The sequence below is a fragment of the Tenebrio molitor genome, chromosome 6, assembly GCF_963966145.1.
Source record: "Tenebrio molitor chromosome 6, icTenMoli1.1, whole genome shotgun sequence".
NCBI classification, from domain to species: Eukaryota; Metazoa; Arthropoda; class Insecta; order Coleoptera; family Tenebrionidae; genus Tenebrio; species Tenebrio molitor.
This window is the reverse complement of record NC_091051.1, coordinates 1637605-1664789: the sequence shown is the minus strand read 5'-3', so window position 1 is coordinate 1664789 and position 27185 is coordinate 1637605. Positions and strand designations below refer to the sequence as shown.

Below are 27185 nucleotides of genomic sequence, written 5' to 3'. Positions count from 1 at the left end.
TACTGCAGCCTAAGGTCATCAACATTCCGCGATGAATCATAATGATCTGCTAATTGTTTCATATTCTACGAAACTCGAAAATCAATCAGGTGGACTCTCTTCTGTTCATTTTATTTGTAAAAGTGTGATCGATTCTTACTGGGAAGAAATCAGTTATCATCTGAGTCACGTTTTGTAATGAACCGCGACGAGATAAAATTGCTGCAACGAGGCAACAACACTTTATCTGAATCCATCGGGGTTTCTGAGGGGCTTTCCCCTTAGCCGCGAAGTCAGTAAAGTCCCTTAAAAACAAACTCCCGAATGGGGTATATAAACCACACTCGCAACATCTCCAGTCAAACAAGTCCCAACAACCATCTCTGCAAAAATGTTCAAGCTCATCGTCCTCGCTCTTGTCGGCCTCGCTGCAGTGTCAGCCTACGAAGTGGTCCAAGATGACCAAGGTCAAGAATTCTTCTTGGTGCCTCTACACCGGCAACGAAGGTAAGACGAAAAAAACTCTTGTTCGCTTTAGTCGCGCTGACGCCACGATCATTTTAGACAGACCAGTGTGGACATCTCCAAGTCGAATCCTGGAGTTCGTGCGACGGTCAGCCATCAAGGTACCATCTTCAACAACGGAGACCATCGTCTGGACGGTGGGGCCTTCGCTTCGAAGCAGTTCCGTCCATCTGGACCCGCCACGGTTGGGGGGAAATTGGGGTATTCGCACGTCCCTTCAGGTTCCGGTTTGAACGTGGGGGCCCAACGCACTCAACGGTTCGGTACGGACGTCAGCGCCACGGGAAACGCGAACCTGTGGAGGAGGGGCAACGCCCGTCTGGATGCTGTTGGCCAGTACAACAGACATTTCGGAGGGCTCGGCGGGACTGGAAGGCCCAACTATTACGGAGGTCTCCAGTTCTCCCACAGATTTTAATTTATTTATTTATTTCAATTCCTACTTAATCTATAATCATTAAATAAATATTTATCTTTTTTAAATATGCATTTTTTTGTCAAGGGACCTTCACGACAACCGCAAAAGTAAGTCTGAGATTTTATTTGTTTCGGTTTCCACATTTTTTGCGATGGTTTTCGTTGCTCAGAAGAAACAAATTCGTATTTGTGAAAATACAGACTGACAAAAAATGAAACTGCTACATAAATTGTCCAAGAAAAAAATTGTCTTGCACACAAACACGATAAAAAAAAAAGTTCTGCTAAAGTAAGGCTGTGTAGGGATCAAGTTGAAAAAAATAAAACTGTCAAGGACTTGTTGCGCGTGAATCAAAGGCGAATAATTATTCTATGATTTATTGAGACACACACTAGATGTTTGCCGATCTCTCGCATACATGAATGACTTACACTTTACACTTGATCTACTGTCAAGCTTTGAATTATAAGTGTACAAAAATGACTTACGCTTGCTCTAATGTCAAGCTCTGAAATGCAAGTGAAAACTTATTCTAAAACTACCACTATTATATAACTACGAGCGTGGGGGGTAGGGTGGCAAATGGCCGACGCCTCAAGCCAAGTTCAGGTAAACTGAACAGACTAATACTTCATGCTTCACAAGTTTCCAAATTGATTTTACCACAGTTTTTTCTGAAGGACTAAAAGAAACAGGTTAATGCAGAATTACACTTATTAAAATGTATTGTTAAATACGGTGTCCAAGATAAATTGGAATTTTTCAATTACATATTGTACTCACAGGAAGATTTGTAATTCTTATTTTTAATTTCCACAATCTTGCATTCTTAATTTTAAACGCTGAATTTCCGTTTGTGAAATGTATTTGCAAAAATCTCTAGAAAGTTGGAGTGACATAACCTCAAAAAACACATCTTCAGATATTACAAAAACGTGCAACAAAAAATCAAGCTGGACAGCAACTGCACCAGGAAAACACAAACGTGAATTGAAGAAAACCTCCGCAACGGCTACAGAAATCCAATCTCTCCTGGAAACATTTCGTGAATCTTTCTGAGCAACACTGTTAAATTCACCGTTTGGGGCCAGGAGGGCCAATTCGACTGAAACTTTTTGCACAAGACAATCTTGCATTCTTAATTTTAACCACTGAATTTCCGTTTGTGAAATGTATTTGCAAAAATCTCTAGAAAGTTGGAGTGACATAACCTCAAAAAACACATCTTCAGATATTACAAAAACGCGCAACAAAAAAATCGATTTCCGTACTTGAATGTGAAGGTCATTTCAATGCACTTCGTTATCGATGCACCACTTTCAATTTTTATCGAAATTATTGAACTGTTAAAAAATCACCATAGGGCACTACTGTCAAAATCCCAATTTGACAGCTTTGTGTGGTGGATTTGAAAAATGATTTTGGCACCACTGTTGACTGTCAGATTAATTGCGTCAAAATGGCTCCAAAACGTGACAAATATTGATTATTGGAAGTCGTCGATTCTTTAATGGATTCTGCAACCTTACACTGCAATCCTTGCTTCGGCCCTAATCGATGTAATCCCATTTAATGGAAGAACAACCCCAATTCTTAAAACCTACTTTGCCCATTAGTTGGAAGCCGTTTTCACAACAAATGAAAGGACTAATACTTCATAAGTTTCCAAATTTATTTTACCACAGTTTTTTCTGAAGGAGTAAAAGAAACAGGTTAATGTGTCTGCAGAATTATACTTATTAAAATGTAATCAAAAAATAATTGTTAAATACATTGTCCAAGATAAATTGTAGGTATTGTACTCAGAGGAAGATTTGTAGATTTCATTTTTAATTTCCACTGAAAGGAAATTGTACAGAAATACTGATGAAAATATTGACTTCAATCTTTCATTCTAATTTAAAAAAATCTTATTAAGGCTACTTTTTCAAAATGTTTCGCAACACTCTTATTTTTATTATGTGGACAAAACTTTCTAATTGTTGGGGCAAAGTATTTAACCTTTCTACAAAAACGATGCCATAAATAAACCAATAAAAAAAAACTACTAGAGATAATGTTGTTTATATAAATAATTTTATGGACTTTTCTTTCATATTTGTTTAACAAATTGCAACGAGATAAGAAAGTGTTGCCGTAATAAGTTAATTAGAGTAATCTTTATTATTCAGTATTTAGGACATTCTTGGTGGTTTTTCCTTCGCATTAAAACTAGTAAAGTCCCCTAATCGTGGAAGATGTCTCAACAGAGTCCACAATCAGTCATCAATCTCAACCTTCTAGATCACGTTCAAGATCTTCACCTTCGCCTTTATGAACTTCACTGCAGACTATCATGTGGTTCAAGATGAAGAAGGTCGACAGTTCTTGGTGCCTCTACAGCGACAACAATGTTAAAAAAACACTTTTTCGCCTCATCACAACTGCAGACGTCGTCAGAGCGAATGTTTGCAGTCTGGAGGCGGTACGATCAACACCTGGGGGCGGCAGACCTGACTGCAACGGCGACCTCCAGTTCGGTCACCGATTCTGGTCGATCAATCGACAAATATTTATTTCATCCCCATTTACGTCTCCGCCGAGCGACAATAAAATTAATACGAAACTGAGAGCTCCATAATTTTTATTATTAAACCTTATAAGGACCTCGTAAAAGCGTTATAAAAACGAGGTGTCATAAAAGACGTGTAAATAAAGCGCATTTCTTTATTCGCACATGGCTCGAATAAATCCACAAATTACTTATTTTATTTATTTTCTTCATAAAGACAAGCCGAGTTATTGTTATTTTACGACGGGACACAAATATTATCGTTACGACTAACGTAACATTTAACTCGGATTAATTTAACAACCCCGCTAGCGCCTTAGATACAACAAAGAGGCGGATTTTATTAAAACTGCTGCCCCACTTGACGCACAGTCAATCTCGCCATTCCGAAACGAATCGATACAAGTATTTACGTTTGTGCAACCGTCAACTACTAAGTGGATCTGTTTAATTCCAACGTTCCGTGTGAAATGGAACGTGTGTTGTTACCCCCCGAGTCCCAGGAATCCAACAGGAAAGCGCCCCAAGCCGCTCCGACAGAAGCAACAATTTCCTTTCAGCTCGTCGCGATTTTTGATCCGCTTGGGGGAGTTAAAAGCCAGTCGATTGCTTCCGAGGAGATGTAGAGTAAACTACTTAATTAAACTCTTCACCAGAAGAGTACGAGACAGGTCCAAGCGGGACTCCGTGAGTAAGAGACCGAAAAGTGAACAGTTACATTGTAACAATGATTGTTCAATTGTTTCGAGTGACCTTAATTCCTTTCAAGGACACCAATGGGCGTTCGAGGAAGCAAAGGAACGTGAAACGACAATTTTGCAACAGTTAGAGTTCAAGGTTAGCAATAAAATATGTCGGCTAAATATAGTATCGGTAAACAAATAATGCGAGAGTTGTTTTTCCGGGTTGTTAACTTGATCATTGGTGACAGTTAGTTAGCGGTTTCCACGTCGCATTTTCACAGTTTTCCAAAAAGGGGGAAAATTCAACCGGGCTCGTCCATTGTTGAAAATAAAAATCTGCAGGATTTTCATCATGGGGTACCTCAGGGGGTTCATCTTGTACCAAACAATAGTTGGCTTTTTACGAAAATAAATACTGTACTTTTTTTGTGTCGGACCGGTTTGTCGAACTTGTAGAGGAAAGCTGCAGTAAACAAATCCATTAATTTCGCTCCTGATTCGGAAGCAATAATCAGATTGCATTTTGCAAACAAAACTTAATAGGCATTATAAAATAACCCCTAAATTAAACAAGCAAAACGTGCTCGACCACTAATTCGATCATTCGAACACAATGCCGCACAATACCCCTGTGTACGCGAAAAAATCCCCTCATTTGTCCCTTGAGTGGTAATTGTGATTGTTGATAAAGCGCGGCGCACCGAGAATTTCGCATGATTCCGCTGCAAACCCGTAAATTTATGCAGAAATTCAATTTGTTTTGTAATAATCCGTCGATAATGCGGGGATGAACCCGAGCCCCCAGCCCTCGCGCAGTAATGACGATTCCGAGTCTCGCACACAAAAATTCCCAAATGTGATTTATTACCGGATAAATTGCATTTCGGAATTGTGAAAAAGCAGAATGGTTTATTGTAGATTTCTAAATAAAATTTTCCATCTCGGGACCGCCGGTGAAAAATCGAGGTGACTTTTTGATCATTTCCGCATCCCTCTCGACCGAATAAGGGGGACGGGATTATGTCCCTCGGCGCATTTTATTTTCCGATATGTACGAATAGAATTCGCACCCCTCGGGCAATACAGGAAAAGTGTATATTTTTTTGATCGGCACCATACATCTCCACGGGGGAAATTTGTCTGGAGCGGCGCGATCTCCTCCCTTAATGCGATTAATCATTATTTGGTGGAATAAACAAGACGACGGAACGTCACGGTTCGTGATGTGGAAGGAATGTGACAGTGGAACGGCATCGGTAAAATGGAAATAAACGATACGTCGCTTCCACCTAATCGCACTGACTGACACGTTTCCTAATCCGGATGAAAAATTTCTAGCCGGCTTGTTCGAACCGGGTCGACTCACCTAGTGTGCAACTCGCTGTCGGAAAGGCGGTCGTACGGGGGCGGCGGCGTCGTGCACAGCTCGCTGAGCATGTTGTCCAAGTCGGTGGCCAAGCTGGACAGCAACTGCAACAGGAAAACACACACGTGAATTGAAGAAAACCGACACAAGGGCTGGAGAAATCCAATCTCTCCTGGAAACATTTCGTGAATCTTTTTGTTAAATACACCGTTTGGAGCCAGAAGGGCCAATTCGACTGAAACTTTTTGCACAAGACAATCTTGCATTCTTAATTTTAAACGCTGAATTTCCGTTTGTGAAATGCATTTGCAAAAATCTCGAGAAAGTTGGAGTGACATAACCTCAAAAAACACATCTTCAGATACTACAAAAACGTGCAACAAAAAAGCGATTTCCGTACTTGTTGAATGTGAAGGTCATTTCAATGCACTTCGTTGTCGATGCACCACTTTCAATTTTTATCGAAATTATTGAACTTTTTAAAAATCACCATAGGGCACTACTGTCAAAATCGCAATTTGACAGCTTTGTGTGGTGGATTTGAAAAATGATTTTGGCACCACTGTTGAGTGTCAGATTAATTGCGTCAAAATGGCCCCAAAACGTGACAAATATTGATTATTGGAAAAGTCGTCGATTCTTTAGTGGATTCTGCAACCTTACACTGCAATCCTTGCTTCGGCCCTAATCGATGTAATCCCATTTAATGGAAGAACAACCCCAATTCTTAAAACCTACTTTGCCCATTAGTTGGGAGCCGTTTTCACAACAAATGAAAGGACAATGTGGTCTGTGTATAGAAGGCAGGAAAGGATGAGTCACCAGTAAGCAGCCATCCGTGAACGTACGGCCCCTTCAGACGGAATCCCCTTTTACACAGCGCTCGCCCACACATGTATCAATAAAAGTGCAGTTAGAAATGTACCAGAATTACTCTCCTGCGTCCGGAAATCAACAAAAAAGACGCAATCTGTCGTTTTTTCGTCGAAATCGACCGAAAATAACACGTCTTGTGATGCCACCGAGCATTGACGTTTCTTGTCCGTCAAAAGAGACAAGCTAAAAAACAATTGAATTTGTTGGTTTTGAAATTGTTGCTTCTAGTGCATATTGATAAAGTTCGCCTTATCAATGCACCAGTTGCATAATCGGTCGTTATCAGGTTGCGCTAGATGACACACCACGCATCTCTATCTCTAATCTAATCAATTCCAATATTTGAGTGTTAATTACTCACACCTGCACGTGTGCCAACATCAAGCTCCACTACAATACAAACTTGATAAAATTAAATGTGTCAATTGCAACAAGCCCGTTGTCATGACAATCTGGCATTTTTTCTTTTCGAATTTATCGCCGATTTCCTCTAACGCCAAGGCCGCCGAAGAAATATCTACAGCAGCGTTGTTATTATCGCGTCGTCCTTGCTTTTCTCGTCGAATTCGTTACGTTGTAATTATTGAATGCACGATCAGCGACATTACCCCGTAATAATCCGCCATGACTTCGGCCCTCCTACGGAAATCACAACACCGAAGAAAAACAAACTACTGTGGTCACACCGCACATAACCTAAAAGCACGGACGCGCCGCGGTCAGTTGTCAATTGAAGCACTCTTCAACCGCATTTTGCCGCGATTGAGAAACCGTGAACTGTTCAGGTCGGCCGGAATCAACTGAAGTTGATTCACTTTCATGTTTTTCAAACGCACATGTGTTGTGGTGGGCACGCGATGGCCACGGACGCGGAAAAGTCGCCCTTAAGACCGCTGGACATAAAGACCGGTGGCTTGACAGGTGTAAAATGGTCGAAGCGGCCGTTATTCTGCCGTAACGTATCGCGACGTTGATAAGCGTAAGTATGCCAGTTTTTACTTTGCGTTCATGTTTGTTTAAGCATAACGTAAAAAACGTACAATGTTATTCGAAGTGTAAGTTTTTTGTGGAAAAAAAAAATCCTTCGAGCCGGATTTGAACCAGCGACCTATGGATGCCTACTTTTGTAACCTCTACAGTCCACCGCTCTACCAACTGAGCTATCGAAGGGTGCGGGATTGAGGCGCAACGGAGGTGAAAAACAGCACGTGGACTAATTAAACGCAATATAAAAATTGATTACATAATTTTCATTTTTGTGAACATGATTCTAAGATTGGTTTAAAATAGAAATTCGTTGTAATTTGTGGAAAAAAAAAGTGATCGATCCTGCCAGGATTCGAACCTGGAATCTTCTGATCCGTAGTCAGACGCGTTATCCGTTGCGCCACAGGACCTTACTTTCAAAGTTTAATACATTGAGTAAAAAGAAAAAGTAAATGAATAAATACTTCAATTCAATTTACATAATTAACGTATATAATATCTCAGAAACATATTTCTAATTGAGCTCAATTGAAAAACATCTCCGTTCATCATCGTCAGTTACAGAACTTTGTTCCGTATTTTCGGTGAATGTATAAACATAAATAATAAAGATTTTTTTTCCAAAAAAGGTGTTTTCTTTCAATTCCTCCCTTAAATTCCTTGGTATTTCTCTCTTTTTTTAATACCAACTATAGAAATCTTTGCTTTTAGGCCTTGCAAAAGAAAATCGATATTGTCTTTCCGAGATATTTCTTTGCGTTTTCTGGGTAAAAAAGAAGGACCAATTCAAATGACACTGAAAGACTTTAAATTCCAACTGTTTATTCTAAAGTTAGAATTTTTTGGAAACAATACTTGCTTTGTAACAACCAGTCCTGCATTGTTAGCTTCAAACATAGAATCTCCGTCAGTAAAGCATCTTTTCAAAAACTTACAGAAAATTGTAGTGGCATAACCTCAAAAAAAGATGTTTTCACAAGAAGTAAAAATTTGAAACAAGAACCGGATTACCAGACTTGCGAAACGTAAAAGACATTTTGATGCACTTCAGTAAACTCTCGAACAATTTTTTCCAAAACTATTTTTTGAAGCACCCTCAAAATTACGAGTTGGCACCACTGTCAAAATCGCAACTTCACACTGTTTTATGGTGGGATTTCGAAAATTATTTTGGCATCACTGTCACGGTGTAGTGTCAAATTTCTTTCATAAAATGGCGAACAGTTACAAATGTGTATTTATTTCCACCTTTCTCGTTTCCCAGCGCCATTTCTCGACTGAACCCTCCCCCTACCCGACATTACAAACACACTTATCCCGCATTTAAGTCTTTGAATGTCTTCATCGATTTTCGCGCTTATGGACTCTTCGCCCCATTCCTCGTGCCCACACTGTCATAAACTTATGCAAACCCTATCCCGTCGATTCTCCCGTCCTGCAAGTCCCACACCACCATCCAGTAAATACCATCGCCCGATTCCCGCCCATAACTCATTCGAATGGTTTTTGCGGACAGTGATGCGATAATAAAATCCAGGGAATGCGCATTAAACGCACATGACCATAAGTGCCCGCGGTCAGCAACGCTCCCAATTGCACTATAATTACAAGGGGTTCGACGGTCCCGTGTCCCTCCACCCGGCCAACGCGCCAGACAAGGACCTCCGCAACCGCCACCTCCAGCTGTATATTAACGGAAATGCAATTAGACCACGGACATTACGCCCTCTCTATGAACCGCCGCCGCATAAATTTCGCATCAAACGAGACACCTCTCCGGAGAAATGTGACGTCACGTACGGGATACAACTTGTATTGTGTGTTGCCGATCGAGCTTCTTTGATCTGCTGGCGACAGTTGTTCGATTCGGAAATTACAGTTCGTGCAAGAATGTCGACAATGCGACAAAAGCTGCCGGTTCAGAAATACAACGCGTGCGGCGACATGTTCGCGTGATTTATGGGGAGGAATTTGAACGACCACATGGCCAAAAAGAAATATGTTTTTGTACAGTACAACATGTGACGCTAAAGTCTGATACGTGGTCGGGAGTTTTTACGCACCTGCATGTAGACGCTTGACGTGGAGGACCTCCTCGAGCGCCGGAACTGGATGAAGTTCGCCATACTCCCTGAAACAAAACGCAAACGTTCATTTTCTTGCGCTTCTACTATCTATTCTTCACTCGACAAAAAACAAGCAAAAATTTTATTGCGGGTATGCAACCAATTAAACACGAGACACGTCTGCTCCGCCCAAGAAAATTAAATTCTTCCGGGCTGTATATAAGGCGGGTTTTTGTTCTGGCTCAAGATAAATTCTGAGCGAATTCCAATTTTGTCCTAGGACGAAACTTATGAAGGAATAAACCTTTAAAGTATGCGACAAAAAGGTATATGAAATAGAGGACTGAAATATTATATTATCAGAGACGACGTCTCCGGGGAGCACCGGAATTACTAGCATTCAACTGTGGCAGTAAACAGTGAACAGCAAATGACACCGCCTGGACTCCGGGTGTCGCCATAGGCGGCGCGAGAATTAGCTTCGTCGTGGCGTCTCCGAAAAACCACAATCCCACACGATTTTCTCGTCGTTGCGTTTCGCGTCCAGCAGAGCTAAAATGTGTAGAAAATTCGAGGGGGCGAGTCGGGACGCCACTGAGACCCTTCGATAGTAAGTGGCTGGCCGCAAAGGGCGCTAGAATAAAACAACAGCGATAAAAATGATAACATTTCGCAAACTACATTCGCACGGACGCGAATATTTCGTCGCTTTATAGGCAAAAAGACGCAAATGGCGCCATATGTGGAGTTGCATCAGAGGCATTCGCGCAAAATTCGAGACACTCGGACAATTAGTCTTGTCACTGTTACCATCAAATTTAACAATAAGTGAGCAATTTCTCACGCCACACTTGCAACAATGCCCCCGGTAATTGCCGTGGAGAAATCCGTCTTATTATGTCCCCAAACGTTTTCGCCGATTTCTTGCGGATAAAAATCCAGCCATGATCCGAGATTCCGGTTTAAATCCGCCGATGTAAATTTATTCAGGCGTCCCTGCACGGCCACCGGACCATGATGGGCATCGAAATCCGGGAATATCGAGGCGATTGCGTTATTACGAAAATGACAGTTTCATATCATTGTCTCTGGGCAGCGGCGTGTCTCTTTGCGGTCCAAAAACGAAAATAATGAAAGGAGAAATGTGACGACACTCGTACAGGCGCATCTCGAACTCTTGCACATCCAGGACACATAAGTAGATTTTTTTGTGGCGGTTCTTGTCAGTTTTACTGCGACTAAACTGACTCGTTTTACGATGCCTCAGTGACCGATACGATGGAGCTGAAGAGAGTTTGTTTGTTTTTGGTCGGTGTTTTGTTCTTGTTGCTGCTGAACGAGATCGGCTGCATCGCCACGCGAGAAGAGGTGAGTTGGTGGCGTCTCGTTTGCAAAATTTCAGTTTTTGCAGAATTTCATCTCCGATGAGGAGAGACGAGCGGCTGATGCCTACCACAGCAACTTGGACTCTGACAAAAGGGGGTTGTACGAGACTTCGGGCACCTTCATCAAGCCCCAGACTTATCCCTCAGGTTTGCCAAAGATCTCTCAACTAACATTCTCTCTACTCATGATTGTTTCTAGCGTACGGCCAAAACCTCAAGCCTCAGACGTATCCTTCAGCGTACGGCCAGGCGTTCTCGAGTCCCGGGTACGGCACCGCGTACTACCCAGGGGCGTACTCCTCTGGACACGGTTCCTTCGGGGGCTTCGGTCTCAGCGGCCACGGAACCAACTACGGTCACTCTCCGTCCTACGGGCACGGCCACGGCGTAAGTCACTCTATCGAATATCGATTCACTTCCTGCTAAAATTGGTCTTCGCAGGGGCTGGCTTTGAAAGGTTTGCTGATACCGCTGGCAGGAATAGCTCTGCTCGGAGCCGCCGCCGCTCTGTCCTCAAATCCGGTGCTGCTGCAATTAGGAGTGGTTAATGGACGGCGACGGCGTCGAAGGTCTCTCGATCGGAAAACTAATCGCGCATGAAATAATTAATTCTTGTTGAAAATAGTCGATTAAACCGTTGATCAGTATTTGATGAGTATTTGGGTTGATTTTGAATGTCCGATGTCACAAAAGTGAGGTTAGGTGGAAAAGTTTGGGGGCCGCTGGGTTGTCAATAAAGCGGTGAAAGATGAGAAACAGAAAATAGTTTGAGTCATTTTGTGTTAGATTGGGGGTGGGTGAGGCTGCGGGGGGCACGGGACGTGTCTTGCAAGTAGGATTGTGCAGAAAGAAATGTTGGTTAGGTGGAAAAGTTTGGAGTCCGCTGGTTGTCGACAACTGTCAACAGAAGGAAGAAATGGGGCTGTTTCGTGTAGGAGGATTTTTGAAGCCCCACAAAGCAGCTCGTGCCTTTGTAACCGAATCTGTTCGTTCGTCGTAAAGCGAACAGTGGGGCTATTTTAGTCGGCGTATTACAATCCCGACGCCGACCATCTGGCACTTCGAATCCACCGAGATTATTTACACAACATTGATTTGGAATCCCCGTGCTGGTAGCATTTCCATAAAAAAGATAATGCAAGTGTGGGGGTGAACGTCCGATAGTGCGAGCGCCCACTCGAAGCCGGCGAACAAAGAGGTGTTAAGGCTGTTACGAAACCACCCTTGACAGCTTTCCCGCTGCCCACGACCGACCCACGCTCGAATTTTTCGCCGCTCACCTACCTGTTAGGATTCGGGTGTCGTTCAAAAGGGGGCCCCGGGGCGCTGCACCGACTTCCGGTGTGCCAGACCTTTGTACTTTTCCATGGTACACACTAGTGAGCAACCACCGACTCGGCACCGGTCTTGTCGGTCAACGTGCGCGACTTCGTGGATTCCATAACAGACTGGAGGCCGAGATGCAACGGCTAAGACACCTCTGGGCGGATGCGATGACCTCGAAGAACTCCACCAGAGCCGGACTGGCGCTTCGCACCTGAATAGCGGGTTTTACCATTGTGGAGCTTCTCGAGCGGCGGCCTCGTTCCACGGCTTATTTACACTCTCAAAAAGCAATTCGGAAGTTTGCTCGCGCTGTTTGATCTGGCAACGGGGGCTGCAAATAATTCCAAATTAAATAAACAGAGTGTTGCGTCAGGCCCAGGTCGAATCGGGGCGTTCCCAATTTTCACAGGAAGTGACTTACAAAAAATTCTAGTGAAGCGAAAGAGGCTTCGAATTTGTTGTCACTCGTTCAAGGTTCAGATTTCGTTGTTTCCCAACTAATAACAAATATTATTCTGCAAATAATCAAAACAAATTACCAGTTATGTGTTCAATAACCATACGACTCGTTTGACTAATGACAGTTCACCTCTCATTCTTACTACTTATTATTGTTTTTATGCCACACTGTATTACACCAATATACAGGGTGTTAAAACTTTAAAACACTCCGCCTGTCTATTCTTCACCTAAACTTAATAATGTCATTAAACCCCCCAAAACATTCTGTATAATTTCTTGATAAAAAATAAATTACAAGATTGGTGGATGGCCAATATATTATTATTGCAACCGCTCGTTAAGTCATTAATGTCGATTAAATATGCAAGAAACTCTCCTCATTTAGTATATAAAATCTGCTGGGACTGAAGAAATTTGCACAGAAGACACCCTACTGCGAAGAAATGAAGATTCTGCTTAGTTTATCACTTCTGGTAGTGGCCACACATGCCGTAAGTACACTACAAGAAGAAAACACTTTCTCATTAATTTCCTCCAGATCGACAAAGAATTTATTGCACAAATGAAAGAAAAGATGAGCGAACATGTGAAATCATGTGCCAATGCTGTATCCGCCAGTTCAGGTAACCCCAAAATCTCAGTTGTTTAAATTTTGATCCCTCAAAAATGTAGACGACGTCGCCGATATCTTCGCCCACAAGATCCCAGCTTCGCACGAGGGCAAATGCATCTTCTTCTGCTTGCACAAGCTCTTCAACGCTGTGAGTGTCCCGTCTTTGTGACATCACCAATCTAAACTTCTTTTTAAGCAAAATGAAGATGGCAGTCTAAACATGGCGGGCGCTTTGGCCAACTTGGAAATCTTCAAAGACCTCGACGCCGATCTTTACACCAAAATATCCACCTCGTTCAAAAACTGCGAAGGGAGTAAGGCTATTTGCTTTGTTTGAAGAAAAAATTGTAGCTCGTTGTTGCAGCTCCTGTGGATAGCGACCCTTGCGTTTACGCCACCAGTTTGGTAGAGTGTATTGTCAAGGAGGGTAAAGCGGTAAGTAGATGCAGGAGAGGTTTCGTGCAATTGTAACGAATTGTGATTGTAGCTGGGGTTGGACGAGGCTGTCATCCAATAAAGTGTCAATTTGGAAATGATTTCTGCATCTGTAAATGGATTTAATAAAGAATAAAGCACTGCAAAGATTAACATTGTTTCATTCGTGGCTAGGTAGGCAACACACAATACACAGTACAGTAGATTATCGATTGATGAGGGCGCCACTAGAATTCGCGGGCTAAATTTAAAACTTAATTTAAAAGAAGTAATGATGGCCCCACGCACTGAATAACTGTAACAAAATGTTTTGATTTGATTGAAATAAATATTTTTTAACCCTTGAACAGTTTCTTTTTATTTTGTTCGTCCAAACCTTTCGCGGTTTAATTTATTAATGAAATAGAATTACCAGCGTACTATTTATTTAATCCATTCATCATGGTTTTAAATGAGCAAGTGTGCGGAAGCGTAATCAGTTATTAAATTTTAATTACCGTTTTCGAGCACCAAGACATGTCCTCAATTACGCCCCCCGTTCCTATAAAACACAAAAAGCCCCAGATGCGTCTTCAGTTCAGACTTAAGCATGAAGTTCTTACTAGTTCTTGCGGCTTTGGTGGTCAGCGCAGTTGCCGTAAGTAAAAATCTAAAACGAAATTGTTTTGGTTTGAAATGTTTGTAATGGTAGATCGACGAGGCCTTCTTGGAGGAGTGTCGAAGCAAGGTGAAGAAAATTGTGGAGGATTGCGTCGCCGAAGAGAAAGCTTCTGAAAGTAATTATGTTTGCATTGATGTGACATTTGCAAAACTGGTGGTTTTCAGGTGACTACCAGCAGATCATGTCGATGAACGTTCCAGAGAGCCATGAAGGAAAATGCGTCTACTTCTGTGCCCACAAGAGACTGAATATGGTAGGTATCTCAAAAGTAATCGAGCATTGCGTAATTAAAGTTGGCAGCAAAACGACGATGGGTCGATTAACAAAGAGGGCGCCATGGCTACCTTCGAGATTATCAAAGACATGGATTCTGAGTTTCACGATAAGGTGATAGAAGTGTACCACAGGTGTCTACCCAGTAAGTATTGTTATTCTTGTTGGGAAGTTTGTTGGTGAGGAGAAATGTGTTTCAGCTCCTGTTGACAGCGATCCTTGCATGTATTCGGTGAGCTTGTACAATTGTTTCATGAAAGAAGCGCAAGCCGTAAGTTTTGCCAAGTAATGTAATGGCGTTTTTTGTTTTACTTTTTGCAATTTGTTTTAGGAGGGAGTACACGAGCTCATCATTAAATAAGAATCTTCACTTCTGGCCGGGCTGACGATTGACGAACAATTCAAGGATTTGACGTAGCACTTTATTGTCTTTATAAAAAAAAAAACAATAATAAATATATATCAACAGAATTCGGTGTTGTTTGTTTCTTGTAGTCTACGTAAGATTTTTAATTAATATAAATGAGACAGTTGAGATAAAGTCAAAACTCTAATAATCCAAATCTATACTTTTGAAGAATCAAGTCCCACTGTCAGAATTTTCCAGACAAAAGACTTTTCACTGCAGAGTGATCTCTATAAAAGAGATAATCAAATTTACGTCCATTTTCCGAGTAATAAATCTATAAATCTAGGAACATTTAACTTTTACTAAATGTAACCAAAATAAATCCGAGATAAAAATTTCATAAACTGAAAATTACATTCTTTGAATAGTGTAATTTCAGAACAACAGATAAAAATGGATTGTATTACCGTTATGGAAATTAAATATTTATAAAATCGTTGGATTTTAAACTCAGCTGTCAACACCGTGGAAATTTGGCGACGTCGCGTTTACAGGAAAATCTTTTCCTTTTTGTCTTCTCTTGATGGATTCTCTTCATTATTATTTGTTTTGCAAATATTCCATTACCTCGAAGCAGTTCATTTTTTGGATCTCTTTCTTCAAACACTTCTTGCAGTTTGACATCAACCGTTATTTAATCGTGTTTCCATAATATCCATTTTACATAAATGTCAACTCTTGTCAAATCATTTAAAATGTTTAAAAAAATATTTTATGTTCTTAAAACATTCTCTTAAATAATGCGGTGCCAACCAAAATACTCTGCAATTTTCATTTTCTTTTAAAGTAACAAAATATTTTTCAATTCCTGCCTCAACTCGTGATACGAAGTCCCTAGATCTAGTAACTTTAACGTGATAAATTTCACAGTGCCGTTTAGTTTTGTGCTTTAGCATCAATTCATTCTGTCATTTAGTGACATTCTCTTCTGCGTTCTCAATATTACTCCCGTAAACTTTTCATTTGGAATAGCGAAGAAAATATAAACTTGAGAGAGATCTGCAGCAGCGCTAGCGGTGCTTGTTCACCAAACCTACACGACCCGCGAGATTTAAATTTCTTTCAAACAAATATCGCCCGTGGAAGCAAATCCTTGTTTTAATTTTATCATGATTCTGTAGAATAACCTCTAGATGTCAAAAATGAATTGTTTTGTTGCTGATGGAACCATAAAAATGTTGGACTCTATTTTTTCTAAGTGTCGTCGTAACTAAATTCAGTTTCAACTCCAGTCACACAATTTGTTGCTTTAGGATCTAAAAGAAAAAACTTTAACATATAGTATAATTCAGAATAAGTGGCATCGCGGTAGGGGTTGATTCTCTAAAGTGAACTCTATATTATGTCAAAAAATTTAGTAAACATGTGAAACCATCATTACTTTATTCTGAGGTTATGCGTTATAGTCGTTTTCAACGACATCCGTGCTGTCATTGTCATTTTTAATATGTTGGTGCAGATTGTACATACAAATTCATAACCAAGATTCAGAGTATAAGCAAATCCTAGTTAAAAAAATGTCAAACAAGAAATTGAGCTTATAGTAAAAGAAAATTGCTATTTCGTCAAACATCAACAACAAACAATAAAACTCAGCCTTCAACATGGTATAAAACATGGTTAAACCAGGTCATCCTCGGAATCCAAATCAGACTACACGTTTTCTTTGATTTGTTTGAAATTATAGAAAATAATTTGAATTTGTCAATTTGCCGCGTCAAGCTAAATTGCCAAATTAGAGAATTCAAAATTACTAAACTGAAACAGCAAGTAATGCCAACATACTGTCATAGTGACAGCACGGATGTCACTGAAAACGACTATACATAATTTTGACATGGTTTTCACACACAGCAGAGATAACCCCCAGACAAATAATACACTTTTCATAAATGAAACAAGGAAATTCCAAATACTTATAACAAGAAAATAAATACAAAACGATTCCAATGATAATATCAAGGCCAAATTAAAAGCGAAGGTTACCAACAGCATCGAAACTAGGGTATTATTAGGAAGGGTCTTGCTGCCAACGTAAATTTGAATTTCCAACACCTACCGCGATGCCACTTATTCTGAATTATAATATAGTTTTGATTATGTCTACATTTGTGAAAAATTCTGTTTGTAAATCTCACCATTTCTGTTTGTTAGATAAAAATGAGAAAACTTGGTAGCTCCCAAATATCAATTTAATTCATTAGTTTCAATCACTGTTGATTACACGTTCCAACGTTCCTTAATTGAGTACGCAAAGTGTTATTAAAACAATTGACTGCGAAACACACAATGATTGAGGAAACCGGAGCTATCATTTTCTAGCGTTTCATAATCAATTTGTACAAAAATGCGCCTCGACTGACCTCGTCATTGTCAAAAATCCCAACTATAAAAAGATGCAATTCGGGGAAACTGTCAACAGTCTTTAGCAAGACATCGTGTTCCCAACTGTACAAACAAAATGAAGTCTCTCGTGATTGTCGCCTCCTTATTCCTGGCAGTCAATGCTGTAAGTTACTCCAAATTCACCAACTGCAAACTAATACATTCTTGCAGTTGGACAAAGAGTTCATAGACAACTTCGTAACGAAAGTCAAAGCTATCGGTGAAGAGTGCATCCCAGAGACGTCCGCCAGCAAAGGTACAAATCTGTTTCTGCTTGATTATCTTCACTCTCGTACTCTGTTCCAGATGACATTAACAATCTCTTGTCCTTCACGGTCCCGTCCTCCCACGAAGGCAAATGCTTGATCTTCTGCTTCCACAAACACTTCCACATTGTAAGTACTTCAATTGTCTCATCTAGCACAACCCTTGATGATTATTCCTAGCAAAATGAAGACGGAAGTCTAGACAAAGCCGGAGCGCTGCAAGCTCTCCAACCATTGAAAGAACACGACAGCGATGTCTACGATAAAGTGGTGAAGGTGTTCCAAACTTGTGCTGACCAAGGTAAGTCCAAATCGTTGATTCTTCAAGTCTTAAACAACTTTTATTCAAGCTGCTACCGATAGCGACCCTTGCATTTACTCCGCTAATTTGGTCGAATGCGCTCTTAAAGAAGGAAAAGCTGTAAGTCTGAAAGTTTTGTGAAAGCAACATATTTAAGACTTGTTACAGATGGGACTGCATGATCTCATAGTCGTCGAAATGGAATAATTCTAAATCTGTTGTGAGGTTGTTTCTTATGGTTTAATAAAGCAATGAATTCATGAAAAATGTCTTTTATTCTCTTTGTTATTTATTTTTACAACTTACTTTTAGTTTTTAGTGCGTGCTCTTACTATGCAGAATAGTCAGAATAAATACAAGAAAAATCTTCAACTTCTCTATGGTACACCATAGACATCAGTGCGCGTCACGCCACCACAGCTTAATGCTACAAAGACAGAAGTGCACTATTTTTAGGGATTTTTGTGACTTGAAATTTTACGTGTCAAACACATTAACTTAACATTACAACCGTTGTCGTTACGTTATTTATTATCGAGAACCTCGCATTGCTCGCCACAGTCGGGAAGATCGTGAAGTTTTTTCAAGGATCCGTGCAACAATGGCAAGCCTGTATCACGCATCAAGGACAACATTATCAGCATTTGCTGTGAATAAGGTATGCTAAAAATAAAAGTGTTTTGTCCGTTTTTCGACACAATTCAATGTCAGTGTCAAATTTCTTGCGCGGTAATCGTTTTCGTTGTGGCTTTTTTACCATTTCACTTTCATTTGCTTTTCATTAGGTACTATCCGTTTATTAAACTCCCGCACTGTCAGTGTCAAATTTATGACTTTTTTTTTGGAGTGTACCTATGGTGGCATACATTTTCAGTTGCCTGTACACTAAATCTAGTGATAAAAACGTCGACAAGAAAAGTTTGGTTATGTTAATGGAGTTAATTCTCTTCTTTGCAAACAATAATTAACAATACCGTGCTTCTCTCTAGTCAGTATTCTTTTACGTTTCTGATCTTCTTCTTGTTCAGCCATTTTGTGTAAGTAATACTTTTGAATGAAAGAAAGCGAATTTGTTAAACTTATAGTTGAATTTTTTTAATAAACAATTGTCAAAACGTTGTCTTGTTGGTATGAGCCAAACTGTGATTTTCATGATAATACGATTGGTCACATTGAGTGTCAACATTTTTTTATGTAACTGAGCCTGCGCCCTAACGAGCGAGAGTTTATTTCAAATTCGAAAAGGTTTCTCCTGATTTCTCATTAAATTTGTTTTGAAAATGAATTCACGGAAGAAAGGTACGGGAAGTGAAGTGAACATAACCTCAACCATGATTTGGTGTCAAATTGTTATACAGCTGGTCCATATGTCCAAATTTTAGGGTGGTACAGTATGGTTTTTTACTTCATTTTGACACTGACAATTGTTTATTAAAAAAATTTCACTATAACTTCAAATTTAAAATTTAAAATTTTTGCGCCAACGTTAAAGCAAAAATTACTAGTCTCAGAACGGCAGTGCGGCAACTTGCAAACACTTTGACAATGCCGGAGTTTAGTAAGTCATAAGAAAATCTTTGAAATATTTGCTTCTTAAATATACCTTTATTAAAAACAGGGCAAAATCCTTTTAAAAAAAGTATTCTGAAGGAGCCCTACTTGTAGTTATGTATTTAGCTATCTCAAAAAAATTTTTTTCAAAGAAATCTTAACTTTTCAACACCAAAAGATCAGGAGACAATCAAAAACGTAATAACTTGTAATTCTTTATTGTTCTAACTCAGAGCAAGTACCAGGTGAGAAGATGAGAACTTCTAGATTTCGTATCACTTCATCTAGATCTAGATTTACGCTAGCAGAGACTCGTCCAATCCCATCGCCTCCGCCTCTGTCTTCCCACAAGCGGTCAGCGCAGTTGCGGTGTCGCACGGGTCCGCCACTGGTTTCACTAGAACACCCCGTATACACACCCTTCACACCCTCCAAAAGCATTACCTCTCATCCCGCAAGTAACAAATATCTTCAACACCTTCTGGTACAGCTGAGGGTCGGCTTTTTGAAGAGGTTTCAAAGCCACCATAGCTCCAGCCCTGTTTATCCCGCCGTCAGGTTTCATCTAGGTGTTGGTACCGCTCGTAAGAACTTTCTCTTCCGGGGATCTACACTACTTACCACGTTGAAGTTCCTCTGGATGCAGAAGAGCATGCACTTGCCTTCGTGGGTGCTCGGGGGTATTTGTCGAGAGACCAGCTCGGCGATGTCGTCTAGACGAGAAGAGTCGTGAGACAGTTGGGGACGCTCGAGACAACTCACCTGAACTCGCGTTCGTTTCTTCGGCACAAGCGGCACCGATATCTTGGATCTTCTCCATGAACTCGTCGATGAATTCTTGATCGAGCTGAAGAGATTAGTGCAGAGTCGTACTTGAAAGTGGGGTACTTACACCATTGGTGAGGACCGCAAGAGCTAAGAGAAGCAAACAGGACTTCATGGTGGTGAAGCGAAGACTACAAGTGCCAAGTCGCGACAAATTTTTATATAAAATGGTCGAGGCCAATCACAAATTAACTAAATTAGACGTTGCGGTGAACTTATTTGTTTTTAATTGTGCGTCTAAGAAAACATAATAATTAGAGTGACTGGGAAATAATTTAATGATCTTCAACAATGCTTTTATTTCTATAATCTACACTACTAATGTGAGTCAACTTCATCCCAACAAGGAGTCGTCAATTCCAGCCTAGAACGAAAATTTTAAATTTTGAAGGTTTTCGAAAGAGGGGACTTACCGCTTCACCCTCTTTGCGACCACAAAGCATCAACTGAGTCCCAGTTTCACAGGGGTCGTCGAAAAATGTTGCTAAAATGACAATCAGCTACCCTTCATTGTGGACTTGTTACTTACCCTTCTCTCCACAGGAGACGAAGATGGTCAAGAGCTTCTTGAAGAGCTCAGGATCGGCGTCTCTCACAGGGTCCAAAGCCAAGACCGAACCCACCTTATCGATGGTACCATCTTCCTTCATCTAAACCAGATCGATTGACCAAGTGCATCGACTCGAGTTTCTGGTACTTACCATGCCAAACTTCCTCTGGAAGCAAAATACCATACACTTGGCCTCATGACTAGTTGGACCTTTTTTCTCGATCAGTTCGGCAATGTCGTCTGCAACAAAATCACTAATTTCCTGGACTACCACTTGGTCAATTACCTGAAGTAGCGTGAGTCTCCTCGGCGCAGACTTCACCGATTTTCTGCATTTTCTCCAGGAAGTTGTCGATAAACTCCTGGTCCAACTGAAAGCAAACTCATCATTATTCAATGATTGTGACAATTTTGGTGATTTTTACGCCACTAGAGCCACCAAGGATCACAAGTACTACCACCAAATACTTCATGACTGCAATTTACGAAGAGATCAGAGTTTAGCCAACTTTATATACAAAATTTTACAACAATTCAAGGACCTGACAGTAACGTACCGTACAAAATTTATTTGTTTTTAATTGTAGGATTGCCGATGCAACTTTCCATAATGTTGTGATTAAAAAATCATTCAAAAAATTAGATGTTCGCAGTGATATAATGTTTTTTTAATTAAAGCAGATTTGCACAAAATGAATCGATTTCAGGGACGTCTCAGGTGAATGCTCTGAATCATTGGTATCATTTAGTTAATTGTCTCATAGTGCATTTGGATGCGGAAGTTGGCACAAAAGACAAAGTTTTCTGTAGTACCACTGGTATTATCTATAAAGTATCCCCACTCTTGGTACTATAAATTCCACTTTATTTTAAAAACTCACGCTCATATTTGCTATTAAATGAACAATGTAGCAACAAACATATTTTCAAAATTTGTTCCTCCTAGAAGAAAATGTCAAAAAACTGTCATAAGTAGATTGAGTCCAACAATACACAAAAAATTTGTTCAATGATTTATTCAAATAAACTTATTATCTAGGTCACGGAGAACAACCTGGTAATACATTTTTGGACGTTTAAAGAATTTTTATTTGCGTTAGGTGAAGAGATGATTCAAACTATAAAACATAACCTAAAAAAATTTTGCGTTTTGGATTCATTGTTTTCTCGAAAAAATGTTTAAAAAAATGGAAGGAATAATGTTATTGTTTTTCCTTTTTAAAGAAGTTTCTCTCCCCCATTTCAAATTCGGTGGAAATTCAATGCTTATGACATTTACAGTGTTGCCCGCGTGTAACCCACAAATGCCGTCACAAATTATGTAAAATTGCGCTACCGATCATCAGAATTTACCTAATTTACAACAGAAACATCTTTTTTGCTTGTCTACCTTTACCTAAAGTAGGAACATTTTATAAAAATGATCAAAATCTCTTATTTAATTCCAAAATTCTGCAATACTGCATGATCCTTTCACCATTGTATCTCTTTTTGTCAAGAAAGTAACAATTTATTCGTTTAAAAGGGAACAATTTGGATTTGGAATCCAAAACGTCGTTTCTTTTTGGTGAATTTTCGACGACTAAAAATGTCGCCATCAGCAGCGGCAACACTGGGTAGTCGTTCAAATGTCTTTTATCTATGGTCGTTCAATTTCCTTTGCAATAAAGTCCCTAGATAAAAGTAGTAACTTTGCAGCGCCCTGTTGCGGTTCCGATTGATAGATTCAAATTTTGGCGCCACTCAGTTTTGATTAACAACAAGGTACATTCCAGAGATGCTTTCTCGTTTAGTTGAGAAAAATAAAAACAATATTTTGAATATGCTTTATTTCTAAAACTAGTAACAATCCGTCAACAAGCAAGCGTTATATTCAAGACGATCCCAAGAACGCCTCCTTCGTCAGCCCCACCTGAAACCACTCGATCATTATCACAAACCCCAAGACACTCATCTTACGGCAGCCATTTCCGTCACAACACAAGTCGCCATCGAGGACGCGCTCTCACAGGCATCATCGAAAACTTGCACTACAACCAATGAAAATTAATTGAAACCTAGACAAAACCAAAAACATACTCTTTGCCTCGCAAGCGTCGATAACCTTCAAGATCTTGCCGTGCAGCTCCGCGTCCAGAGCTTTGATCTCATCGAACGATTTGACCGTCGCCTCTTTGTCAAAGCTGCCATCTTCCTTCATCTACAACGCACCAAAAATAGCGTCGATTTTGGAAAAACACTGGCTCACCATGTGCAGCTCCTTGTAGAAGCAGGCAAGAACGCATCTGGCCTCGTGACTGGTCGGGGGAAACTTGTGAGTAATTAACTCCGCCATGTCGTCTGGAAAAACACCAAAATTATGCAATCGTGAAAGTGACGCTTGTACCTGGTGTGGCGTGTTCTTGGTCGGAGCACTTGGTGCCGACCTCCTCCATTTTCTTGAGCACCTTCTTGGTGTATTCCTCGGGGAGCTGCAAATCGAGAGTTAGAGGGTCGCAAGAGAGGACGAAGAAAACAAACCGCCGCGCTGGCGCCCAGGATGAGGACAGATGCTGCAATCAGGAAACGCATGGTTGTGGCTCGGTGGAAGTACTGATGTGGATGCAGGATCGGTGCGGGTTTTATAGCGAACAGATTTTTAGACAGTCATAATTTTTTCTTATTCGTTTTTAATAATACAGCAATCAAAATCTACTTAATGACGAGTTAATTCACCTCTAACAACGACGGAACTCAATGATTCAGTGTTTATTCCACACATTTACTTCTAAATCTACCAATTAACTCTACTAGACGACTCTTGTACTTTGAGCTAAATCTAGTTTGTTTTTGCACTACGGCTGGCTAATCTGGTAAACTCTTTGGGTGTGATTTAGATGTACTCAGCAAACATCACCCAGTAAGTCCCGTTGAGGACCGTGAACAACAACGGGAAAAAAATCCTGCTAAATCTATCGATATTAATAGCTCTGTTTCTGGCCCTTTGGGCTGGAGTCTCCACCGGGACCGCTTTTGGGGCCCCACTCAACAAAAACGAGTTTTCTTTCGCCGCCATGTCAAAAATCGTGTCGATTTTTTTGGGGGGTTGTGGTGGCTTCGGCAAATCAGAATCCCCCAAGACGATGTTCACCAAACAGTACTCCATGAGCGCCATAAACACGAATCTGCAAGCAACGACTTAGTTTGGAGATTTTGACAGATCACGGGGTGGTCACATGGTACAAACTGACATGAACGCGTCCACTGCTTTTAAATAAGAGACCGGAGGGAGCGAAGCTTGGCTCTTGGCGTGTTGCGTGGAGAGAGTCAGCAGAGAGGTGACACCAAGAGTGACGCGAGCCGGGGCGGCTTCCGGTTTGATCCAAAAAGAGACCCACTGGATTGAATGAGCCGAGGGAGTTAGAGAGAGACTCACGGACATGATGACGATCAGGCACGTGGGGATGTAAGTGTGGAAGAGGTAGTAGCCCAGGCGGCGCTTCAGCTCGAAGACCACTTCCAAGCAGGTGAAGTTCCCGGTGGAGTAGACTTGGGTGCAGTCGGCGGTGTGGTTGTGCACGAGGGCCAGCTGGGGGAGCTCGATGTTCTCGTCGACGACCAGAGGCACGTCGGGGTCCCACTGGAAGATCATGTCGTCGGTGGTGTGCGACACTGGAAGCGAACAGTCTTGGGGGATGTTTTGGCAAACAGCGACCTCTTACGGCTCTCCATCTGGAGCTTGCACTCTTGGGTGTCGTGGGGGTAGATCATGAAGTTCATGGCGCACGAGAGGCGCAGCGTGAGCCTGAAACACTCGCGTCAGATCGGCTCTGGATCGACTGGTCTTCCCTTACTTGACCATGTAGAGGATGGTCTTGTCTTTGTACAGCCACATGTAGTGGTTCGGTATCGTCATCGTCTGAAAGGTTACAGATTTGGCATTTTTGAAAAACGAGTCGGGCCTCCACATGTTCTTCAACCAGTCCACCTCCAACAGTCTGTACTCTGAGGTCATGTTCTCGGGGAGCCTCAACCTGTGGTCCTTCCAAGTCTGCGCGAAGAAAATATCCGCGGCGTAGGTCATCGACCCCTCGTCGATGCTGTCCAGCCCCATGACCGTCACGTGAAAGTAGACTATCGTGGGGTTGCCGTCTTTCTTCGGCGGTCGCATTTTGTCGTACTTGCTGGGGTCTTCCGGGAGGATGTCGTTGATGGTCAATCCGGTGCTAAAAACGAGGAGGTGATCACAGATCGATCGGTTCGTAAGCGGAAACCTACGCTGGTTCTTCACGCTCGGGTTCCACTCTTTCCGCGAATTGCTCGTGATAATAATCTAGAGGACAGAGGCTGGAAATGGCAGAAAATCTCTTATTGGGGCGTGATCGATCAGGGATGCACAGTCAAGGTCGACCATTATCTCGTGCATGCAGTGGAAGTAAAATGATAATGGTGCAGCGGCTAATTGCTCGAAAAAATTCGAAGGAGCTAGACAATTGGCATGTACTTGAATTTTATTATTTCCTGTAATTTTTTTACCATTTTGTGCGATCGCAAATTAGTGTGCGGGGAGGACCGGTACTTACGCTATATTACCACTGACACCGTCGTACAGAAGAAGGAAAATAACCAGAAACATTTTACCGCAATCCATCTGACTCGCTACTTAACAAAAATGTACTAAATCATCTGAAACACTTGTCTCGACTGTCACGCTTAATATCTTGTCGGTTTTAGATCCGTCGATCTTGAGTTGTAGGTCGTGAGGGTGAAAATAGCTGACTAAAGAGTGAAGAGGTTGCGCGTCTTCTTATGCACTTTGTACCTCTTGTCCTTTCCACCACCACACAACAGGGTGCTGAAGCATCATTTTGTCCTTAACTAATTCTCTCGATTCTTGGTCCACCGATTCAAATCGCAAAATGAATCCTGACATCATTCTTAATAAACCAACAATTAAATTGTTCAACAATCTTTTCCCAACAGCACGAGTGTTGTCGCGATTTCTCCGCCAAAATTATTGTACCTAACACTGTCATTATCATGATTATTTCTACCAAATTGTACTGCTCATTGACATTTTTAATTAATTTAAATATGGGTTCAAGCGCAAATCCTTCACAGAATTTTACACCACTCGAGCACGATTCCCACGCCAGCGGTTTTTAAAGTGGTGGAGATCACCACATTCGAGACTCTTCAAGTTTGCCAAGACAGGACCGTCTCGTTCGTTTCTTGCTCCACATAAAAATAAAAATTCAAAACGGAAACGGAATTGTACAAAATCTACATTTCCTGCTCCCCTTTTTGTGCAGGGTGAAATCGAAATACATCAAATATTAAAACCTTCTTCAGACTAATTGTGAAAATCACGTGCATTCAGTTTTGCGCTATAGATCCCCATGAGGACAGAAATGCCATGTAGGTACAATTGCTGCCACGGAATTTTGGCCGTCACTTTCATGTCAATTAAAAAAAAAGGATATAGTCCATACTTTATTGTCATTATGACTTTTGGAATTGACATCCAAAAATTTGTCAATGTCATACTTCATTATTCAAATAGTTGCGAAAATGCTGCCAATATCCTATTTCAATAAAGTCCCTGTTCCAAGATTGCACGAAATGAGGTAGCGATTTTTCTTGTAATAGCAGAAAGTGAGGTTACGAATACTTAAGGGCCACTTTACATTTCGACTCAATGGAATGACAATTGACGGCCAAAATTCCGTGGCCGTAATTGTACAGTTTAAGCACAAAGTTGAGTAGGTACTATGGCGACCAAAAAATTTTGGCCGTCACTTTCTTGACATTCAAGTAAAGTGTAAATAAACCTTTAGGAATCGTAACCCCACTTTCGATTCTTGTCATTTTGACAATCAATTTAAACTGTTTGAAGATCAGATATTCGAAAGATCCGACATGAATGAACAAAATTAGAGCAATCGTACTATGGCGGACAATAAATTTAAGCCGGCCTGTCATTGCCTTGACATCAAAATGTGAAGCTGGCATTATGTTCAACTAACCCCATTTTCGATTTTTGTCATTCTTGTCATCGTGACAGCGATAATCAAAATTAAAATTGGTAAAAGAAGCGTGCACCAGAGAGAAGTGCTACTACAAATCAGTTATGCAAGTGCGTCATGATCTGTGAGTTACGAAAAGGGCGAAGGAAACGCCTTGAAAATCTTCAATTTGACAAACTGACACGTCAGTCATAATGAGTTAATGACAATAAATGGTCGCTTGCATTGACTTTTTTGAAATGTCAGAAATTTGCCAGCCTAAATTTATTGTCCGCCATAGTACAATT

At 40.9% G+C, this 27185-nt stretch overlaps 9 protein-coding genes, 1 long non-coding RNA gene and 2 other non-coding genes across 20 annotated transcripts in view; 5 read left to right on the top strand and 7 right to left on the bottom strand.

Moving 5' to 3' along the window:
• spri (sprint) overlaps positions 1-12262 on the bottom strand; it is a 57856-nt gene extending 45594 nt beyond the window's left edge. The window contains exons 1-3 of one of the 7 annotated variants that reach the window (XM_069051098.1): positions 12121-12262; positions 9449-9516; positions 5523-5626 (exon numbers count right to left, since the gene is read on the bottom strand). In XM_069051098.1, the coding sequence (XP_068907199.1) occupies positions 5523-5626; positions 9449-9511 (167 nt within the window). In that variant the 5' untranslated portion in view covers positions 9512-9516; positions 12121-12262. Of the gene's footprint in view, positions 1-5522; positions 5627-5922; positions 5958-6260; positions 6285-6759; positions 6795-7006; positions 7148-9448; positions 9517-12120 lie in introns of those variants that run through there. The other 6 variants (XM_069051106.1, XM_069051102.1, XM_069051107.1 and 3 more) reach the window with 6 other exon arrangements.
• LOC138133261 (attacin-A-like) lies at positions 322-987 on the top strand. Its single transcript, XM_069051122.1, has 2 exons — positions 322-486; positions 544-987. The coding sequence occupies exons 1-2, from the start codon at positions 371-373 to the stop codon at positions 920-922; spliced, it is 495 nt and encodes a 164-aa protein (XP_068907223.1). The 5' UTR covers positions 322-370; the 3' UTR covers positions 923-987.
• On the top strand, positions 7332-12123 carry LOC138133260 (uncharacterized). The gene is made up of 4 exons (XM_069051121.1): positions 7332-10819; positions 10863-10983; positions 11036-11223; positions 11278-12123. The coding sequence occupies exons 1-4, from the start codon at positions 10730-10732 to the stop codon at positions 11434-11436; spliced, it is 558 nt and encodes a 185-aa protein (XP_068907222.1). The 5' UTR covers positions 7332-10729; the 3' UTR covers positions 11437-12123.
• TRNAY-GUA (transfer RNA tyrosine (anticodon GUA)) lies at positions 7479-7568 on the bottom strand. The gene is given in 2 exon segments: positions 7479-7514; positions 7532-7568. It is a non-coding gene; the product is annotated as a tRNA-Tyr (tRNA).
• TRNAR-ACG (transfer RNA arginine (anticodon ACG)) lies at positions 7723-7795 on the bottom strand. Its single transcript has one exon. It is a non-coding gene; the product is annotated as a tRNA-Arg (tRNA).
• Positions 12263-12975: 713 nt separating the features above from the next.
• Positions 12976-15029, top strand: LOC138133075 (uncharacterized). The gene is made up of 13 exons (XM_069050869.1): positions 12976-13115; positions 13163-13247; positions 13297-13385; positions 13434-13551; positions 13602-13672; positions 13725-13742; positions 13821-13846; positions 14237-14309; positions 14364-14448; positions 14498-14586; positions 14634-14751; positions 14807-14877; positions 14938-15029. Exons 1-13 carry the CDS (start codon positions 13068-13070, stop codon positions 14965-14967), a joined length of 921 nt encoding a protein of 306 aa, XP_068906970.1. The 5' UTR covers positions 12976-13067; the 3' UTR covers positions 14968-15029.
• A 2137-nt stretch (positions 15030-17166) lies between these two features.
• Positions 17167-18234, top strand: LOC138133262 (general odorant-binding protein 19d-like). The gene is made up of 6 exons (XM_069051123.1): positions 17167-17524; positions 17572-17656; positions 17707-17795; positions 17847-17967; positions 18017-18087; positions 18136-18234. The coding sequence occupies exons 1-6, from the start codon at positions 17477-17479 to the stop codon at positions 18172-18174; spliced, it is 453 nt and encodes a 150-aa protein (XP_068907224.1). The 5' UTR covers positions 17167-17476; the 3' UTR covers positions 18175-18234.
• A 149-nt stretch (positions 18235-18383) lies between these two features.
• On the top strand, positions 18384-20557 carry LOC138133666 (uncharacterized). Its single transcript, XR_011160466.1, has 2 exons — positions 18384-18625; positions 19752-20557. It is a non-coding gene; the product is annotated as an uncharacterized lncRNA (long non-coding RNA).
• LOC138133663 (general odorant-binding protein 28a-like) lies at positions 19731-20482 on the bottom strand. Its single transcript, XM_069051604.1, has 5 exons — positions 20411-20482; positions 20281-20365; positions 20140-20231; positions 19963-20083; positions 19731-19915 (listed from the first exon to the last, which is right to left on the bottom strand). The coding sequence occupies exons 1-5, from the start codon at positions 20456-20458 to the stop codon at positions 19815-19817; spliced, it is 447 nt and encodes a 148-aa protein (XP_068907705.1). The 5' UTR covers positions 20459-20482; the 3' UTR covers positions 19731-19814.
• Positions 20558-20625: 68 nt separating the features above from the next.
• Positions 20626-21849, bottom strand: LOC138133664 (general odorant-binding protein 28a-like). Of its 2 annotated transcripts, XM_069051606.1 has the most exons (7): positions 21451-21849; positions 21319-21368; positions 21180-21264; positions 21045-21133; positions 20873-20993; positions 20757-20827; positions 20626-20707 (listed from the first exon to the last, which is right to left on the bottom strand). In XM_069051606.1, exons 2-7 carry the CDS (start codon positions 21364-21366, stop codon positions 20678-20680), a joined length of 444 nt encoding a protein of 147 aa, XP_068907707.1. In that variant the 5' UTR covers positions 21367-21368; positions 21451-21849; the 3' UTR covers positions 20626-20677. The 2 variants fall into 2 exon arrangements, with proteins under 2 accessions (XP_068907707.1, XP_068907706.1); XM_069051605.1 differs by lacking the exon at positions 21451-21849 and having other exon boundaries at positions 21319-21393.
• An 856-nt stretch (positions 21850-22705) lies between these two features.
• LOC138133661 (general odorant-binding protein 19d-like) lies at positions 22706-23563 on the bottom strand. The gene is made up of 6 exons (XM_069051603.1): positions 23414-23563; positions 23280-23364; positions 23142-23233; positions 22973-23093; positions 22853-22923; positions 22706-22805 (listed from the first exon to the last, which is right to left on the bottom strand). Exons 1-6 carry the CDS (start codon positions 23462-23464, stop codon positions 22767-22769), a joined length of 459 nt encoding a protein of 152 aa, XP_068907704.1. The 5' UTR covers positions 23465-23563; the 3' UTR covers positions 22706-22766.
• A 199-nt stretch (positions 23564-23762) lies between these two features.
• On the bottom strand, positions 23763-25546 carry ort (ora transientless). Of its 2 annotated transcripts, XM_069051601.1 has the most exons (7): positions 25456-25546; positions 25151-25219; positions 24727-25098; positions 24595-24677; positions 24309-24544; positions 24109-24269; positions 23763-24057 (listed from the first exon to the last, which is right to left on the bottom strand). In XM_069051601.1, exons 1-7 carry the CDS (start codon positions 25521-25523, stop codon positions 23766-23768), a joined length of 1281 nt encoding a protein of 426 aa, XP_068907702.1. In that variant the 5' UTR covers positions 25524-25546; the 3' UTR covers positions 23763-23765. The 2 variants fall into 2 exon arrangements, with proteins under 2 accessions (XP_068907702.1, XP_068907703.1); XM_069051602.1 differs by lacking the exon at positions 25151-25219.
• Positions 25547-27185: the final 1639 nt, after the last annotated feature.

Coding starts and splice junctions, on each gene's coding strand:
- LOC138133261 (XM_069051122.1), top strand. CDS start 371: ATGTTCAAGCTCATCGTCCTCGCTCTTGTCGGCCTCGCTGCAGTGTCA. Junction 487..543: donor CCTCTACACCGGCAACGAAG/GTAAGACGAAAA, acceptor CGATCATTTTAG/ACAGACCAGTGTGGACATCT.
- LOC138133260 (XM_069051121.1), top strand. CDS start 10,730: ATGGAGCTGAAGAGAGTTTGTTTGTTTTTGGTCGGTGTTTTGTTCTTG. Junction 10,984..11,035: donor GCCCCAGACTTATCCCTCAG/GTTTGCCAAAGA, acceptor GATTGTTTCTAG/CGTACGGCCAAAACCTCAAG. Junction 11,224..11,277: donor CCTACGGGCACGGCCACGGC/GTAAGTCACTCT, acceptor TGGTCTTCGCAG/GGGCTGGCTTTGAAAGGTTT.
- LOC138133075 (XM_069050869.1), top strand. CDS start 13,068: ATGAAGATTCTGCTTAGTTTATCACTTCTGGTAGTGGCCACACATGCC. Junction 13,116..13,162: donor TGGTAGTGGCCACACATGCC/GTAAGTACACTA, acceptor AATTTCCTCCAG/ATCGACAAAGAATTTATTGC. Junction 13,386..13,433: donor TGCACAAGCTCTTCAACGCT/GTGAGTGTCCCG, acceptor CTTCTTTTTAAG/CAAAATGAAGATGGCAGTCT.
- LOC138133262 (XM_069051123.1), top strand. CDS start 17,477: ATGAAGTCTCTCGTGATTGTCGCCTCCTTATTCCTGGCAGTCAATGCT. Junction 17,657..17,706: donor AGAGACGTCCGCCAGCAAAG/GTACAAATCTGT, acceptor ACTCTGTTCCAG/ATGACATTAACAATCTCTTG. Junction 17,796..17,846: donor TCCACAAACACTTCCACATT/GTAAGTACTTCA, acceptor GATTATTCCTAG/CAAAATGAAGACGGAAGTCT.
- LOC138133663 (XM_069051604.1), bottom strand. CDS start 20,458: ATGAAGTCCTGTTTGCTTCTCTTAGCTCTTGCGGTCCTCACCAATGGT. Junction 20,084..20,139: donor TCCAGAGGAACTTCAACGTG/GTAAGTAGTGTA, acceptor ACCAACACCTAG/ATGAAACCTGACGGCGGGAT. Junction 19,916..19,962: donor TGTTACTTGCGGGATGAGAG/GTAATGCTTTTG, acceptor GGGGTGTTCTAG/TGAAACCAGTGGCGGACCCG.
- LOC138133664 (XM_069051606.1), bottom strand. CDS start 21,366: ATGAAGTATTTGGTGGTAGTACTTGTGATCCTTGGTGGCTCTAGTGGC. Junction 20,994..21,044: donor TCCAGAGGAAGTTTGGCATG/GTAAGTACCAGA, acceptor GATCTGGTTTAG/ATGAAGGAAGATGGTACCAT. Junction 20,708..20,756: donor GTCGCAAAGAGGGTGAAGCG/GTAAGTCCCCTC, acceptor TTTTCGTTCTAG/GCTGGAATTGACGACTCCTT.
- LOC138133661 (XM_069051603.1), bottom strand. CDS start 23,464: ATGCGTTTCCTGATTGCAGCATCTGTCCTCATCCTGGGCGCCAGCGCG. Junction 23,094..23,141: donor TCTACAAGGAGCTGCACATG/GTGAGCCAGTGT, acceptor GGTGCGTTGTAG/ATGAAGGAAGATGGCAGCTT. Junction 22,806..22,852: donor TTGTGACGGAAATGGCTGCC/GTAAGATGAGTG, acceptor GAGTGGTTTCAG/GTGGGGCTGACGAAGGAGGC.
- ort (XM_069051601.1), bottom strand. CDS start 25,523: ATGGATTGCGGTAAAATGTTTCTGGTTATTTTCCTTCTTCTGTACGAC. Junction 25,220..25,455: donor GGTGTCAGTGGTAATATAGC/GTAAGTACCGGT, acceptor TGCCATTTCCAG/CCTCTGTCCTCTAGATTATT. Junction 24,058..24,108: donor TTCATGTCAGTTTGTACCAT/GTGACCACCCCG, acceptor CGTTGCTTGCAG/ATTCGTGTTTATGGCGCTCA.